Source organism: Pezoporus wallicus, unplaced genomic scaffold (genome assembly GCF_028554395.1).
Source record: "Pezoporus wallicus isolate ANWC-B61680 ecotype Strahan unplaced genomic scaffold, APGP_CSIRO_Pwel_v1 contig_7339, whole genome shotgun sequence".
In the NCBI taxonomy this organism is placed as follows: domain Eukaryota; kingdom Metazoa; phylum Chordata; class Aves; order Psittaciformes; family Psittacidae; genus Pezoporus; species Pezoporus wallicus.
Window position 1 is genome coordinate 1636099 of NW_026636333.1, and position 17236 is coordinate 1653334.

Below are 17236 nucleotides of genomic sequence, written 5' to 3' on the forward strand. Positions count from 1 at the left end.
CCCATTAAGCTAAAACCACCAAAGCTAATGATTAAAATGTTGGCTAACTGATGATCTGGTTTCAGTGGGATTTGAAAGGCATTATATTTCTAAATGAATAGTGACATTAAACTGGAGAAGGGAAAATGATGAACTATTTGTTGAAGAAATGCTGGTCTCAAGAGAATGTTTGTACTAGAACTGCATTTGTGTAAAGAAAAAAAATCAGATCAATAGGCAACCAGGGCAGCACTGATGGTCCTAACAGTGTTTAACATTCCTTTGGGTTTTGTATTTTGGAAGCATTTCTGTCGTTTTTTTCATCCCTGGTGAACTTCAGGCAACTTCTCAAGTGTTCTGGTCCCAGTGTTCCTGCAGGTGAAATCAGCAAGGCTGTCTTTTAACTTGATTGAACTGAAATAAAAGTAGAAAGCAATTTATTGTGTTTTTATATGGACATGTTAGATAGCACTCCCTTCGGTGACAGAAATCCTGGTTTGTATCATGCTTGTCTGTTCTCAGGGGCTGGTAATTCCCCTAAGAACAATCCTTTATTGTCTGAAGAGGTATGACAGGAGCAGTGCATCAAAGGATAACACCTTGGGGCATGAAGCTTAGGTTCTGCCAAGGAAATTGCCTGAAGCCGTTTTCATAAGTATTTAGTTGCCTGCAGGTACAAAGAAGGTGCACAGTAGTCTTTGAAGAAGTATGTCTCTTTTATGCAACCTGAGATAAGAGTCTGCAGAAGTGGAGGGAAAAGCTGATGTGGAGGAACTGCTTATGTCTTTGTAATTCATTTCCCAACCTTTAGCATTTCACAGAAGTAAATACACATCAAAATGTGCACATCTCCAAGTGGCATTTAGTGTGCATCCCCAGGAAACAGGATGAACATCAGAGAGTCAGTTCCAGTAGACCCTTCAATGTAGCACCAACATTCACTGTGTGCAGGACATCGATTTTCAGATACAGCCAACTGTAAGCTGAATCTTACCTTTTCCTGGAGCTTTCAGTAGCACACAACAGGGAGGGAGAAGCTTCTACTGAGCTGTGGCCTGTAGTTTAGAGTTATGTAGGTCCTGGTTCTCCATAACATACCAAACTGGGACCTCTGGTGGTTCAGGACCTGTTTCACGTATGATTCATCTCTGCTGCTGGCACAGTAACTTACAGTAGATCAGAGCCCACTTTGTCTGTCCAACAGCTTCTGTTTAAGACTCACATGGCATGTCTGGAACTGAAGAGCTTATGTTTATGCTTGTAATTTCAGTTGAAGTGTTATGGGATGTCAGCTGTGCAGCAAATGAGGAGGAGGCAAGGGGAACAGCCAGTGTAATTGGAAATCAGTTCAACATCCAAGGATTTTACATTCCTTCCAGTTTTCCTCCTAGACATACCCAGAATGGGTTTCAGGTACTAAATAAGAACTGTGAGGTTTCTGGCAGTGTCAGACTTTGTATGAATTGAGAAGGCAAACAATAGATTTTTTTGATCTTCAGATTTGTTGGGATGAAGCCACTTTTTGAATTGATCAAGACAGATCATTTAGCAATGAAAATAATGTTCTGCTATTTGGAGTTTCCTTTGGTGCTAGGGATATTCTTCCATCACCCTATTCACTGTTCTTTATGTCAATCACCTGCTTTTTTGTAGCAGCTGCTCATATTGTTAGAACATAAAAAGTCAGTTCTAGGAATATCTCCCTGAATATCTCCCCATATATCTCCAGAGAGCAAGAAATTTCAGTATTGAAGTATCATTGTTTTGCTTTAGCAGAAGTAAAGCAGGAGGAACATAGTAACCACATCAACTCTTCTCTGCTGTAGGTGGACCGTGTTCAGTTCTAAACCCTTTGCACCTTCCAGGGGTTGTCAAGAGGGTTTTCTGTTGAAGTTTTTGCTTTGGTTGGGTCAGCTTTTCTGACTGTGTGTCCATCTATAGCTTAGCAAGAGCACCAGTTGCAGAAGCAGAAAGTGTTTTGGATCCAGCACTGTGAATGAAGGACTAGAGTCTGTGAGAATTGAAAAAACCTGCTCGTGTTTAGATGCTTGCTGCAGTAAAGGGACAGGATTTCTACAGCCTATTTAAATAAACAGGGCTGCCCCTCAAAAATACCTTGTTCTGTCGTCAGTTTCTTGTCTAAACTGGAACACATGCAAGAATTCAATTTCTGGCTGAATGTTTCTATCTAGAAGACGGAGTGGGAACCATCAGCAATAGATCTACATTAAAGAGACCCGTGAATGGCTTAGCTTCTCCTGGTGTAAAACATCAAGATAAAACAGAGAATGAGTTTTAAATAGTATGTTGTGTTCTCTTGCAGCTTGGTCTACAGCATGTAATAGTTCCATGTTTTTATAGTCTTGATGCAACTTCTCAGCATGACTTCAGGGCCATGGTTGGCTGCTTTTAGAAATTGTTCTCCTTCCTAAGCAGAATATTATGATTTTATGTGGCAGATATGCATCAGGAGAACATGAACTTGCTAAGCTACGAGAAAATCTAAATCCACGAGTGCATTAACTTAATGCATGGTCAATATACTATCACATTTGAAATATTTTGTTGTTGGTTATTTTTGCTCTTCCTGTTGACTTGTAATATCACTGAGGGTGAATTTACAGTGATCTTTCTTCTGGTAACATACAAGTGGCAGAACTTCTGGCGAAAGCCAGCTGAGAGTGTGGAAGTGATTTAAGGCAAACCTGCTTAGCTTTTACAAGAAGATAATGAGTTCTGTTCTTCCTATGGACTACCCATAGTGTCAGTTCCTCTCTTTTGTGACTGCCAGAACTGTTAGATATCCTTTGCTTCCTAGAGGGTGGATCAACACCAGATACTTTGTAAATTGGTTTCAGCCTTTGATTGCCAGTTCCTTTTAGAAACTCCAAATTACTTCAGGAGCCCGAGCCTACTTATTTTTCTTACCACTTTAGGGTGTAAATCATTTGTGAGAATAAAGTCACTCAGGTGCCTGAATTTGTGTGTGTGTGTGTCAGAAGCCAGGGGACTTTATTTTCTGTCCTCACACATACACACACATTTGCATCTACTTTCTGTCTCTATATATTAATGTACAGGTTCATTCAGATCATCTTTGAGATCTGGTGAGGATATTTTCTCTGTCAATTTAATATTATTAATAAAAAAAAAGAAAACCCTTTCTTCCCCATTCTAAAACTGCTTTAATTGTGAAGAGCTCTGGGTTTCATCTCTTTAACAGAATTTAATCCCTGTTCTTCCAATCTGTGCAGGTTTTGGTTTCAGATCATCGCTTCATGGGAAGAAGGGTCTGATGCCATTATTGCTTTTGACAATGTCTCCCTTAGTCTGGACTGCTATTTAACAAGTAAGTTTTCCTTTTATCTGCAAGTGACTTGGCTTTTATTTCTCATGTAATTGAAATTTGGAAAGGGGATGAAGCTGTGGGGAAAGGATTTGTTGGTGTAATCTTCAAAGGAGTCTTGAAATTGTAAAGGTATGTTTCAGAAATAACTGTGCTTACATTATTAGTGGAGCTGACCAATGAATGGCTTCCAGGTTTGGCAGTACGTGGGCAGTAAGACATACGGTGTGGGAGAGTCAAGTTCCAGCTGCGACAGTAGCATCACCTATCTGCCCAGCCTGATGCAGGAGCCAATTTGTGATTATAGTGTTCCACATGACCTGGCTTGCTATGTGACAGTTATCAAAATGAATGACACTTGGACTCTGGCTAGGAAAAGACGCATCCTGTGATTGACACTAACTTCGCAGTAATGCTGGGCACAATTCTCCAGTTAAATTAGACCACGGTTATTTTATTTGGACTGACGTACATTTAAATCTGAAGTGGAAACCTGGATCTCCACTCTCTCTTGGGAAAAATTTGGATTCTGATCCAGACTTTGTGGTTGACTGGCCTCTAGAATATGTTTTGTCTATACCTCTACTGCCAGATTTCACCCCATTTAGATCTTTATTGAGCATTTGTGTCTGGCTTTATCTTTCATAATCTCATTCACAGTGAATTGCTTAATTTGTAAATATGTTCAGTGATGTGTCACTGTATATCTCAGACCAACAACTTGCATGAGGATTGGAGGATTGCTGTTCTGAACACTTGAAACGTCTTCCTTGGGTAGGGGTGTTGGCTGGGGTATGACTCTTCCCATTTATGCAGTAATACCTCTTAGTTTCTGTGCAGAAGTACAATGTACCTCAGGTTCCAGTATTCTAAAGACTCCTGAAAATTAGGCTATAATTAAAAAAGGTTGCACATACTTTTGCTAGCTAAGAAAGAAACTTTCTAACAGTTGCTAAAGATTGTATTTTGTACTCCTGCTTTGTATCTTCATTCACTTGCTGGTTTACCCACAGCTCATTCCTGTTTATATTTCTTTTGTCACAGTCCCCATACAGCAACAGAAAGTCAGTCTGTCCTTTTAGTAGTGTTACAGCCTGTGACTGCAGGCCAGGCTCTTATTCGTAGCAGAGAAGCCTGAGCCCTTAATTTAGCTTCAGTTTTGTGGTACATACTGACTCAGCCGTCCTCAATGATAAACCAACCTCTAACTTCTTGTTTTCTAGTCAGTGGAGAGAAGACTCCTCGAGGTACCCCTGCAGACTCAAGCAATTTGCTCACTGGTAGAGGTGGCCAGAAGAAGTTTGGATGGGAACAAAAGCTGCTGGGAAATCTCCAGCTCAGCACTGCCCCTGTTTCGGGTCCAGCAGGTAATTGTCTGGCCTGTGAAGGATTTTCAGAGGCTTCCAACTAGAATAGATTTAGTTATATGTGGCTAAATGCAATGTGATTCTTTTAATACTTTTTTTTTTACCAAAGCCTTTGTTCAGAGCTTTTTCCAAGTCCCTTACAAACAAAACAAGATCTAGAAAGCAATTGCCTTTTGCTGTTTACTGTAGGTTGGATTTTGCTTGCAAGCTGGTGAAAGAACCACAGGGAGCCTCTTCATGAAGTAAAAATTGCTTTAAACTGTAAGACAGGTTTGTTTAGTGTTGTGGTCATATAAGAATAAACAGGAATGAAAGCAAAGTGTCCAAATTGGCTGAGTCCAGCATGAAGTAACCTGAACACCCGTATCTAGTTAATATGGACTTGGTTTGAAATAACATAGCTTCACTTTTTCGGTAAGATTTTCATTGCCCATTTGGAAGAGTACAACACTGGAATTTTTTTTTGAAAAAAAATGATTTTTACTAAGAAATGTCAGCGGTTTATGGTCAGTGTTATTTCATAGAATAACAGAATAGTTTGGGTTGGAAGGGACCTTAAATATCATCCATTTCCACCCCTGCCACAGTCAGGGACACCTTGCACTAGACCAGGTTGGTCCAAGCCCTGTCCAATCTGGCCTGGAACACCCTCAGCACTGCGTGCAGCTGTTTCTCCTCACTTAGGGCTAGCTAGCTACCTGCCAATTTGGAATACCACCCTTAAGGTAGAGAACAAGGGTGTGGTTGCTATATGCCTTCTTTAGTTTGTCATTAGACCCAGGGATATGTTCCTTCTGACTCCTCTCCCACTCCACTGCCTTAGACTTCGAGTCTGTTCTGTTCTAGGATATGTTTCACTTCACTACCTGCAGTGTACTGTTGAAACATGTCCGAACTAGTGGTGTTAGCTCTAATACCAGCAGTAGTCTGGTCAGGGTGGTGAAAAGCTCCACACAGCCTTCAAAGCCTGCCTGAAAAGCTGATTGTACTGTCCCACTCCATGCTGCTGTGGCAGGGCTGATGCTGGTCCTTGAACTCCCTTGTGAAGCAAGCTCTGCCAGTGGAGGCTGATGGTACAGTATGCAGCATAGGCCAATAGTTGCCATCAAGTGGAGTTTATTGATGTTTTATGTAGCAAGCATCATCCAGCAAGAGAAGTGCAGGAGCACTGACAGGAGTCTCAGGAGACTGAGATGTAAATAATTAGCCCACATGAGAGGATGCTGGGCTGGGAGGACCTCTGTAGCTATTAAGATTGTGTGTAGCTCTGTTACAGATATTGTGTATGAGCTTGGGCTTGTCACAAAGGTATAATTTCCAATGTTTTATGTCTTTGAGGATCCATTGAAGTGTTCCCTTCAATATCTGTATCTTCATTTCCTGCCTGTAAGTGGAGCCACCTTTTTAAGTGCATTCAGTATTGCTCTTAGGTCAGTGATCTTGTGGTAGGATCTGTACACAAGTGTAGATTATGAACTTCTGGCTGATTTTCCATAGGAATATCAATGCTTAGGTTATGATGTAGTTCCCTAAGGCAGCTGTACATTTACTTCCGGGGTACCTACTGTTTTAGTTACATAAAAGCCATCAGATGTCGGGTTTAGACTCAAGAATGGCCTGAAGTTTGAATGCAGAGCTACGGTAAAGTGGGTGTGGGGGTGTGAGTCTAGAAATCATGTGGCTGTAGGACTGTTATATGTTGAATGAGAATTTTGTTACTTCCTACTTCTCACTAGACCTGAAATGGTGGAACATCTTCTAGCTCTTCTGCTCCCTATCCTGTCTGAGGAATGCATTTTAAAGAAATATTTGGGTGGTAGAAACAATGGGAGCTAGATTGCATGGGTGCAGAAGGTACTTTGAGCAATGCAGATAATTTTTTATGACCTTAGAGTGAGAATTCAAGTGGTATCTAAGTGAGCTTGCTTAATTTGTGGGCTTGATCCTCTGTTCTGTTTGTGTTATGTCTAAAATTGTCTTCAGCCCTTGAAGTTTGACATCACTCCTACAGCAACTTTCTCTGCTTTGTGCCCTCAGTGTATACTGGGCAGAAATCAGAAGGTACACTGCAGCTTCTTGTAGTGGAAAGTCATTGCATGTCTGAGCATCTCCACAGCACTGAAACACCTTTTTTCTTTTGTGTTGCCAAGTTCCTACTCTCAGTAAACACTGCAGATGCTTGTTTGGTCCCTGGGCTATGCATTTTACCCAGCTTTATTCTTGTGTCTTTCTGCATGCTGTAATGTATTTAAGAAACCTCAGGCTGAGTCTGTCAAAGCCATTACTTTGGCCACGTACGTACTGTTGTGTGAGTAAACCAACAGCATCAGTGCCACCCTGAAGTCCCAAAGACTGCATTGATCAGTGTAAGCTCAGCCAAAAGTAATTACAGCTAATGTGATCTTTGGCTTGTGTGATAGATCACATGCTAGAATATTTCCTTCTTAAGAAATCGTATTAAAACTAAGAACTGTGTTCTTATAGCTGAAGAGACAACAGGATAATAAAATGCCCTCCGTAAGTCCTCAAGCCAGCTCAACCTCCAGAACAGGAACTACAATCTGAAAGAAAGGTACTACTTTGTTTATATCACAGGAAATCCAAAGACACCCCCAAATTGCTACAATTAATGTGGTGTTGGTGCTCTCTCAAGTTCCTGGCTGATGATCAGCCCCAACACAGAAAAATGCCTGTAGGTTTCAGATCACACAGTTACTTGCAGTGCAAGATGACCGTTAGGTAGATGGTCACAGAGCACGCAGATGCTTTCCTTTTTCATTAATGAATGGCATGTCATTTGCTGAAATGCCATCTTGTTGAAAGGTTGCAGATGAAGCTTGATTCTAGAAGGAACCTGAAAAAAGACTGTAAGAAAGCCTGAGTATACTAGAAAATTGAAGCAACTTTAGTGGCACTAGGATTTTGGATTGAAATGGTCAAGTCTGTACAAAAGGCTGTGTGCTGCTTATTTTGATATAAACAAAGTTTCCTTTAGTTTCATTTTTAAATTGATTAGGTATTAGTGTAAGTAAAACTGAAAGTCACTCAAACCACAGCATCTCTCTACAGGGAGTTCAACTACCAATTAAAAAGCCAATTTATATCAAACCAATGCAATTTCCTTTTATAGACAAGGCTAAAGTATGAGAAAGTCAGGCATACAGAGATACAGTGAGCAATAATGAGGAACTCTAGGTAAACAAATTACTATCATGGAAACTGGAGGAGAAAAAATAGGATTCTCAGTAGGAGAAAGGAGATAACAAGACACACAGCAATCAAGCTTTAATTAAAGATTTCTGGTGCTTCTGAATGGGCTGCAAATACCATGAGGATAGCCTCCCTTTTCATATTTCAGCTTCTCACCTGTCCCACTGATAACTTACTCAGTGTACACAGGACAAAAATGGTGTGTTGTGAAATGTACAAGTAGTTCAACCTGTTTTTCCCCTCAACTCTTGCATTGTCTTGTCCCCTCTGACCTGTACATCCATGAGCCATTGTGTGACCATGGTTTCTTGCATATAAACTGTCATAAAATCATTTTCTCATCCCAGCCAGATTACTGTTTTCCTTCAGCACCACTCTCTTCCCCACAACACTTAGTGGTTGCACAGATTTTGTCTTTTGCATGAGGGAGAGTCCTCTTCCCAGTACTTAACATGGCTGTTTCTCGGAAGAACTCTGGGTTGCATTAGTTAATCAGATGAAGGAGCTGAAAGGAACAGTGGAGTGAGTATTAAGTAAAAGAAAATTACATTTGGTTGCTCTTTGTGTGCAATTATACTAACTGAACTGTTGGCATAATGCAATAAAGGTATCTGCAGAATTGTATTTTTGTATTAAGCATCAGTTAACACAGTGAGTAACAGCTCATTGCCCACCTCCCACTAAAACCAGCATCCTGAATAGTGATAGAAAACGTTCAGAGACTGATGGTGGGATCTCAGATTATGTAGGCATGAAATTTTTTATTGCATTTGCTTTCTCTGTAATATTGAAAATGGCAAAGGTGCAATGCTTAAAATCAGCATACAAACAGATCACAACATAGCAAAGTTGGATTGGAATAACTGTTCTCCAGAGTTAATCATACAATTGAAATAAACAGGGCAACTCACACATTTTAGACATAGATTTTAAAGCTCCCCATACTTAGTAGCAGTTTAAATGTGCTGAAACTGCTATAAATCTCTGGAAAGGTTTTGACAAAATTTTGCCACCTCCACCCAATTTGGCCTTTGTTATCTAGCATGCATTTCTACTATCTTTTGTAATTGTGAACAAACAAATTGCAGAAAGTTAGTACATGTCTCGGCACCCTTTGTGGAGGACTCCTGCTATCTCTTTAAGTAAAACATAAAAGAGAAAAGAAATTAGTTTTCTTCATGCTGCTCTTTTAGTTTCCGGTTCCAGAAAGTAGCAAGAAACAAGCTGTTCTCATTGCTGCTCAAAGTCAGCAATACACTTGTCCTATTATACTGACCACAGATAATTTCCTACAAGGATGCCCCGGTAGTGTTCCCTTTATATGGACACATAAGACGAACCTAAAGCCTGATTCAAGCTTTGAGTATTTCTTTGAAATCATACTCAGGGTAAGTCAGCATACACTTGTCATCACTGCAGATGCTCTTCTGGTTGAACTGAAAAACATGTCCAAGTCTTCCATTACTGCCCTCATTTAGAAAGGAGAAAAAGGTAGAAATAGTAACTCCATAAATAGTTGAAAAGCTAGATTTCTCATAGTCTAGCTGCACTTGTGTAAACAGTACTGGTATTGCTGGCAAGACTTACTAATTTCTATGATCGTATTATATCCCATCAATATCATAGACACATTGTCATTGTGAGCACAACTTGGTTCTGCCATTTACCATCATCTTTCAAACCCCTGCCCCATTAATCTCTGGCAAACTTAATCCTGGAAAAGGTATTGATCCTAAATTGCTGCTCACAGGACACGTTAAACAACGGAACTCAAAGCAAAATTAAAAGTTTTTTTCCTTCCTTACATCAATGAACATGTTCCTTATGTCTGCTTGTATTATATTTTGCCTACAGACAGACCTTTTACTGTGACATGGAGCATAGATCAGTTTTGGAATTACTGGTAATACATAACTGAGGTTGCTCATGCACTGAGTAAAAGGCGTATCCCTTTACACGTACCATGGTGCTAACGGCAGCCAAATGTTAGTGGAGATGAAGATGGGCAGTTTACTGTATCTGATTTCCCATATTGGCCAAATATTGTGAGGGAGCTTGTGAATGTTTTTTACAAACAGATGAAGCAAGAGTTCTGCTTGTTCATGGCCTCAACTTTGAGGATATTTGCCTTAGAGGAAGAAGTAAAATAAACTAACAGTTAATTGCCTTCAGAAGTTTAGCTATGGAGGTTCTTATGCCCCTGAAGCATGAGACTTTACAGCCTTTATTAGTGTATTTTTTTATGCTTTTGGAAGTAGTAATAGCCTCTTGACCTTAATAGAGGTTGTGGCAGCAAGTCCCACAAACAGCCTACACATTATTTGTAAGTATTGTTGCATTTCAGTAGCGTATTACTCTAGATTCCATAATAAGACAAGTACCATGGTGGCTTGGTTGGTAGTTTTCTCAAATCACAGTAAAGTTTTGGTTTGGAAAGAGTTGAATCTTGGTTCAAACCAGCTTAATTTAACAAATTCCAGTTAATACATTCAGGCTCTTGAGGAATAGCTAAAATGCCTATGTCTGTTTTGTGGTATGGAGTTTATGTGCTATACATGCCAGTGAAATTGCCTCCTATGTTAGAAGTACAAATGTGCTTCAGGCTTTGCTCCATTGTTTTCTTTCATTGTTGCTGGTTGCTGTTGGCCAGCAGTGCCACCCTGGGCTGCAAGTAGTATCAGCACTTCAAATGGATTAGTCATTTTAAGTCTTGTGGGGTTTTGCTCTTTGTGTTTTCCAAGAGCAGAACATCATTCCCCTTGCAGTGGCTGCAGTCCAGTGCCTTGATTGCTGTATATTTTACACAGCTAGCCAAGCTGTGTGAAAAACAGAATTTCTGCAGTGCAAAAGAAAATGAGCATGAGTGGCTGTATGTGTAAATGTATCAGGAAATCTCATTTGGAAAGGAAAAATGGGAAGAAAGATTTAAAAAAATATAAAAAAAAAATCTGTTGCAGCCAAAATGTCATTTCTTGCATAATGTTGCTGAGACCTTAGAAATGTGCTGGGGAGATTGCCAGGGAGCTTGAGGAGGGCAGGTGTGTGGGTGAACAGGCAGAAGACCAAATGCTTCCTCTGCCATGTTTCTCGTGAAAGTGGGGATCATAGAATCACAGAATTGAACAGGTTGGAAAAGACCTGTAAGATCAAGTCCAGCTATTTACCAGCACTGCCAAGTCCACCCCTAAACTATGTTCCTCTGACACATCTACAGGTCTTTCAAATATCTCCAGGGATGGTGATTCCACCACTGTCCTGGGCAGCCTGTTCCAATGCCTGACAACCCTTTCAGGGAAGAAATTGTTCCTAATATCCAGTCTAAACCTCCCCTGGTGCAGCTTGAGGCTGTTTCCTCTGGTCCTGTCACTTGTTCCTTGGAAGAAGAGACCAGCCACCCCCTGACTCCATCCTCCTTTCAGGCAGTTGTAGAGAGTGGTAAGGTCCCTCCTGAGCCTTTTCTTCTCCAGACTAAACCCCCCCAGGTAACTGAGCTGTTTCTCATCGCGCTTGTACTCCAGGCCCTTCACCAGCTCCCTTGACCTTTGCTAGAGCCAATCCAGTACCTCAATGTCTCACTTGTAAAATAATGAACTGGTGTATAAATTATTCACTGAAACAAGTACCCCAATTCTGAATCTCAGTGTAATCTCCACTTCTTTTCTTTTTCCCCCACCTTAAACAGGAATTTCCAGTTTCTAATCCCAGTTAACATTTTGCAACTGCCAATGACAGAATATGTAGGGCCCCTACATTTAATTAGCTGCTAGTTTTCATCATAGGAATGCTCAGCTATTTCTGGAAACTGGACATCTGTAACTCATGTAAAGTTGGGCAGACTTCTGAAAATACTAGTTATTTGGGAAGATTTAGACTGGAGAGTCCTGCTTCTTTTTCCCATCATGCGTGCATGAGGTGCCTGTCACACGCTGCAGAAGGAAGCTCTGCAGTATGCGACAGACCACAGTTGTGCACCAGTGGGAAAATCTGTGCTTAAGGATTTTTCATTCACTGCTGCTGCTTTAGTCTTTGGTGATCAAAATAATGGTTCAGATTGAATTAATGTAAACTGCTGTGGCATGCAACAACCTGTAGAAATGCTCTCTTTGAGATCATGAGACATGCTGTAGTCATTTTTAGAATCAGGAGAAAATCAATACTTCACAGGGAGTGAATGGGTATTTTTAGTTGAATAAAAATTGGGGTGGCTTATCTAAGATGGGCAGTGCTGTGTTTTGTTACTGGGTTAGTGGTTTAAGATCTTTGGCTCCTCTTACATCTGCAGATTGAGAGTTGGCTTTGTGGAATGTTTAGGAGAGCAGAGGGAGGGAAGTGCAAGGTTTTTAGTCTGTATCCAGAATTGTAACTAAGACCCATCTGTCCTAATTATATTGAAATGAGGGGCAACTTACTCACATGCCATGTTCTGTCCCATTTAATTTAGCAGCAAAGCTGTTACATGTTGGACTGGCTTTCAGTATCTCATATCAAAGTGCATATAAGCAGGAGGAGGACTGTTTGCAAGCCAGTGCAGGAGTGACAAATGATGAGATCATGCAACCTGGCTCAAGGTTTTACTAAAATTTTTGTGAGTTCAAATCAGGTGCAGTCTCCACATACACTTCACTTGGGCCAGACCCCTTCCTGCAAAGATTACCCTGCTCTGCTGTTTCTGAAGTACGTCTTCTCCCATTCCTGTCTACCATCTACCTGAGTAAAGCAAGTAAATACGTCTGCTAGTACTGACCTCAGCAGCTGCAGAACCCGGGAGGCTTTGCATATAATCTTGTTTATACCACAGTGTATACAAGATTACAGTAGGACTCCTTTTGAAATGTAAGATAGTAGCTCCTGTGCTCAGTCATCTCCAGGTTCCTTACATCATAGTCCCTGACATAACGTATCTGTGGTTTTCATTCCCATTAGTATCATGCTTTTAAAAGTGAGATTCCAAGAGCTCAGGTGCACTTTCTCTTGCTTTTACTCTGAGACTGCTTCTTCACTCGAAGTGAGCCCCCTCTAGTATGTCCAAGAGGCAGAAAACACAAAAGTCGTTGTGGTTACTTCAGCTCAAAGTCTGAAGACGTAACATCTGCAGAAGGAGGACATTTTTCTTCTACCAGAAGCATTTTGATCTACCAGAGCATTGGGCTTTTAAGGAAACAGAGGGCCATTAGAAACAGAGGGCCAAAATATGGAATAGTTCATTGATCCCCTGTCCCTGGAACCCAGTGGGAGCCAGGAGCTGCCAGTTTCAGGTCCCACTGTGCTGTGTGTTATATGTATGATAGTCTAGAGATACTTTTTCCAAAGCCAGGTAAGCAGATACATAAGAAACAAGATATATTTAAAGAGAGTCAATCAGAAATGTAAAACTTCTCCATAGCAGCAGTATGCACATGCTGTGGTCTGTCCTAGGTTTTGTCACTTCCACTTTTCCGTTTTGATTCTCTCATGTTTTGGGCTTACTGTCCCCTTGAAGGTCACCTGCTTCTGCCTTTGGGAACATGTTTGATGTTTCACTGGAGACATCCAAATGGCTTCTTACTGTTCCAAACAAGCACACTTACCTGCCTGCTTTACCAAACATATGTTTCAATGCAGGTGGCTTAGCCCACTGGGATATTGCAATGTTATATCACTCTGATAGCTGACAGAATGAGTCTCTCATCTTCCATTTTGTGTGAGATTTTGCTTTGGGTTGAGGTTGGGTTTTTTTATTTTAAGAATAAACATAAGTAGCTTCTGGTGCAAGACTGTCAATATCGGAGCTACTGAAGCATTTTGCTTTAGGAACTTTTAGACCTTGCTTTCTTAGGTGCTTTTCCCCTCTTACCTGTTGATCTTGTGGTTTTGTGGGGTACATGGGCATCAGAGGAGGAGAAGGAAATCCTTCCATTTGCTGTTTACTAGTTTTAAGACTTTACACTGCTATCCGTTGCAGAAGGATTGGAAAAATAAGTAAAATAAGTATGTAGGTATCCATATAAAACAAGTAATGGTAGTAAAATCTCTAGGGGACCCTAGCAGGGGAGTTTTGAGGAGGAATGGCATAGATTTTGCAGTAAGAAGGAAGTTATTCTCTCAGCAGTACTTAGATTGAGAAGCTTTCCTGAAGTAGTAGTTTTGCATTGCTTCTTCAAGTAGTAAAGGCACTATTACAAAGGTTGGGGTTTGGTTTGGATTTGGGTTTTTTTTTTTGGTTGTTTTTTGTGTGTGTGTGTTTGGGGGGGGGGGGGTTTGGTTTTTTGTTTTTTTTTTTTTATTTGGTTTTGGGTGGGGTTTTTTGGTTGGTTTGGGTTTGGTTTTGAGGTTTGGGTTTGGTTTTTTGGGTGTTTGGTTTTGATTTATGTTTTTTTTTCCAGAAATCCCAGCCACTTCATTTCTGAAAGTCCTGCCAAATTATTTGATCTATTTCATGCATTGCACTTATTTATAAGAAGAAATTTAGCTCAATATCAGTGTTAGTTTGTGAAAAGTGAATTCAGACCTTGTGCCTGGCTAAACTAATGTCTTTCCTTGTATTTCTGCTGGGTGAACCCCTTCAGTAGCAGTAATGGTAGAACTGCTGGTCTTGCTCATCCAGACACATGCAAACCATCATTTCTAGACCAGATCAGCTTAGGCAATAGCTCCAAATTCCAAGAAGCAGATCAAGCTCTAAGTTAATTAGTACCAGTGATGAAGATTCTGTGTGTGTTGTGTTACATTAGTTGAAGCTGGGGAGGAAAATGATGCCCTTCGAGAAAGTCATAAGGAGGGCTGGCTGGCACAACTTTAAGTAGAAATAATGTTCTTTATATATATTTCAAGTCTTTCAAGTCTTAAATGGCAGTAGAATTAACAGAGTTCATTAGATTGTGTATATTAGCTTGTTAATGAGTGATAAATCATGTAACATGCACCAGAAATGCTTAGTCCATTTATTTACCATCTAGATCTTAGCTTTGATTGCATGTGAAATATTTGCTGATATACTAGCAACCATGTTAAGGTTGGTTTTACAAGAGCATTGTGGGCTTGCAGTTGTGCCAGCCCTAATAATGAATCTTTAAGGCAAAGGACAACATTTTCAGCATCATGTATTCAAACTAAAAAATCAGATTTTTGAGGCACAGATTAGCAAAGCTTTGTTCTCGATATCTATTTGTAGAGGGCTAGTACTTCCAGATGGTGAAAATGTGTTCAATAAAGATGCACTGATTTACACCCACAGAACATGCAGAGCCTAGTGCTGGTTTTACAGGCCTTGGTTAAGTGTTTCGCATTCTCAAGCTTAACTTGCATTTCTTGTAAGCAAGTAATTATCCAAAGTACAATTAATTTACTGTTATGATTTAATCACTGAGATGATGTTGTATTTACAGGGTTTTATCTAATTAACAGTTACTTTCCCATATAAAATAAATTATCAAATGTCTGTAGAAACTGAAGGGGCTAAAATGCACCAGTCTTGAGGTTATGACTGTGCCATTTAACAGCCCAGAGAGTAGAGCCCCAAACTGGGTGGTCTGTGTTGCATTTTTTCTCTACTCTGTGATCTTTGCCTTTTTGAGCATTAGAAAAAGTGAAGCTGTGTTCATAGTCATGGTAGTTTTCAGGAGTTGTGGATGAAAAGCTGTCAAATACTGAGATACACAGCACTGAGCCTTTTAAAAGAACTGTGTGAGTATTTGTCCTTGCTAAAACCTCAGGGTCCAGATTCTTCTTTGGTCTGACGAGAGAGTGAATAAAGAGCAAAACAGCTATTTGATCTTTGGGTGTTTGGGTCATGCTTTGTACATGTCCTTATTTCAGAACACTGGTTATTCACAACATGCGGTGCCAGTGGACCCTATGGCCCCACACAGAGCCAATGCAACGATGCCTACAGGAACTCCAACCTCAGTGTAATTGTAGGAGCTGAAGGGATTCTCCAAGGCATTCAGATCTGGAGAGTACCAGCAACCAACACATACAGGTAAGGGAACCATCTCTGGTTGTCATGATATATCTTTGTGTTTGAAACATATCCAAACTGCAGATATGTGCTAGGCATATATGAAATATTCAGAAATTTGCCTTGATCTGCTTGGGTTTTACTTCTCCTTGATCCTCTTATTTCCAACCTTTCCTGTCTCAGATTTGTTGTCTGAAAGATGCAACTTGTTGGTGAAAGAGAGAGGAAAAGAAAGAGACCATCTGAGGCAGACACATCTTTAGCCTAAATGGTTACAGGTTAGGAGAGCTCTAGAAGTAGCTGAAAATCAAGCGTTTTGACCTCCCCAGGCCAAGGGGCATGCGTATCCTATGTGCCATCCATTGAATTCTGAGATCATCATGAGTTTTTCCCGCTCTTCACCTAGCATAGGAGGCACAATCTGTGTCAGCATATTTTACAGCACGGCTTGCTCTGCTCAGCATCTTAACTTTCCTGAATATAGGCATGGTAAGTTGAGCCTGAAGCCCGGCTCACTGTTGTAGAATTGGTTTTGGAAGCCAGCCGCCTAGATGTTGGGCTCTGTGGTACTGAGGGTTCTAATGCTTAAATCCCTCTGTGGAGTTATTTTCAAAGGGAGATGATCAGTTCAATGCTCCTTAACCAGATTTTTACCAATCATTTTTCCTTTTTGCTCTTGCTGGGGTAAGAAGTAAATCAAAGATCAGTTCAGTGTATCTGAAGGGTAACATCAAGCCATTACATGCCTCAGTTTGTAAGCAGAACTGTCTGTTTGAATCAATGACTGACTAGTGGTGGGGTTTTTATGCAACATTCCCTATTGAAACCAATGATGGTATCATGGATTTCAAAGTAGAGCACTCCACTGAAGGCTTTGAACAAATTTCAGTTAAAACTTACTGGCACCTTCCTTTTCTTTCTCTTTATTGAAAAAGAATATTAATATTGAGGATAGATGTCAGCCTCTAACAAGTCTAGTGCAGTTTTGAGAAAGTGGCTAGACTAGGCTAGGCACAAGATCTGCCTGAGTGCCTATTACCACAAGGATTGATGGTAATGAAAAAAGCATTAATGATATTTTACTCAGCTATCAAAAATGAGTTGCCTGAGGTGAACAGAATTTTTCAGGACCAGCATTCAGTAAATATGGTTATAAAGTGTAGCCCAAAAGAGAACAGGCAATAAACTTGCAACACTGTCATTTTTTTAATATCACAGTGCCCAAGAAGAGCCAGAATTCCGGTGCAACTGTAGGCTGATTTTTGCTACACAATACAAACCACAGGTCCTGCAGGGAGGGCCTGTCTATTTAAGTCCTGTAAATGACCTAATAGACTTTTAGGTTCTGTATAGTTAATAGATGGATAATGTCATTGGTAACCTATACGTAAATGGATG

The 17236-nt window shown here is 40.4% G+C and overlaps 1 protein-coding gene across 2 annotated transcripts in view; it reads left to right on the forward strand.

Moving 5' to 3' along the window:
* The window catches only part of ALK (ALK receptor tyrosine kinase), a 311567-nt gene that overhangs the window by 262874 nt on the left and 31457 nt on the right, over positions 1-17236 (forward strand). For both annotated transcript variants that reach the window (XM_057400067.1, XM_057400065.1), the window contains 3 exons: positions 3234-3328; positions 4549-4692; positions 15697-15859. In XM_057400067.1, the coding sequence (XP_057256050.1) occupies positions 3234-3328; positions 4549-4692; positions 15697-15859 (402 nt within the window). The remainder of the gene's footprint in view (positions 1-3233; positions 3329-4548; positions 4693-15696; positions 15860-17236) is intronic.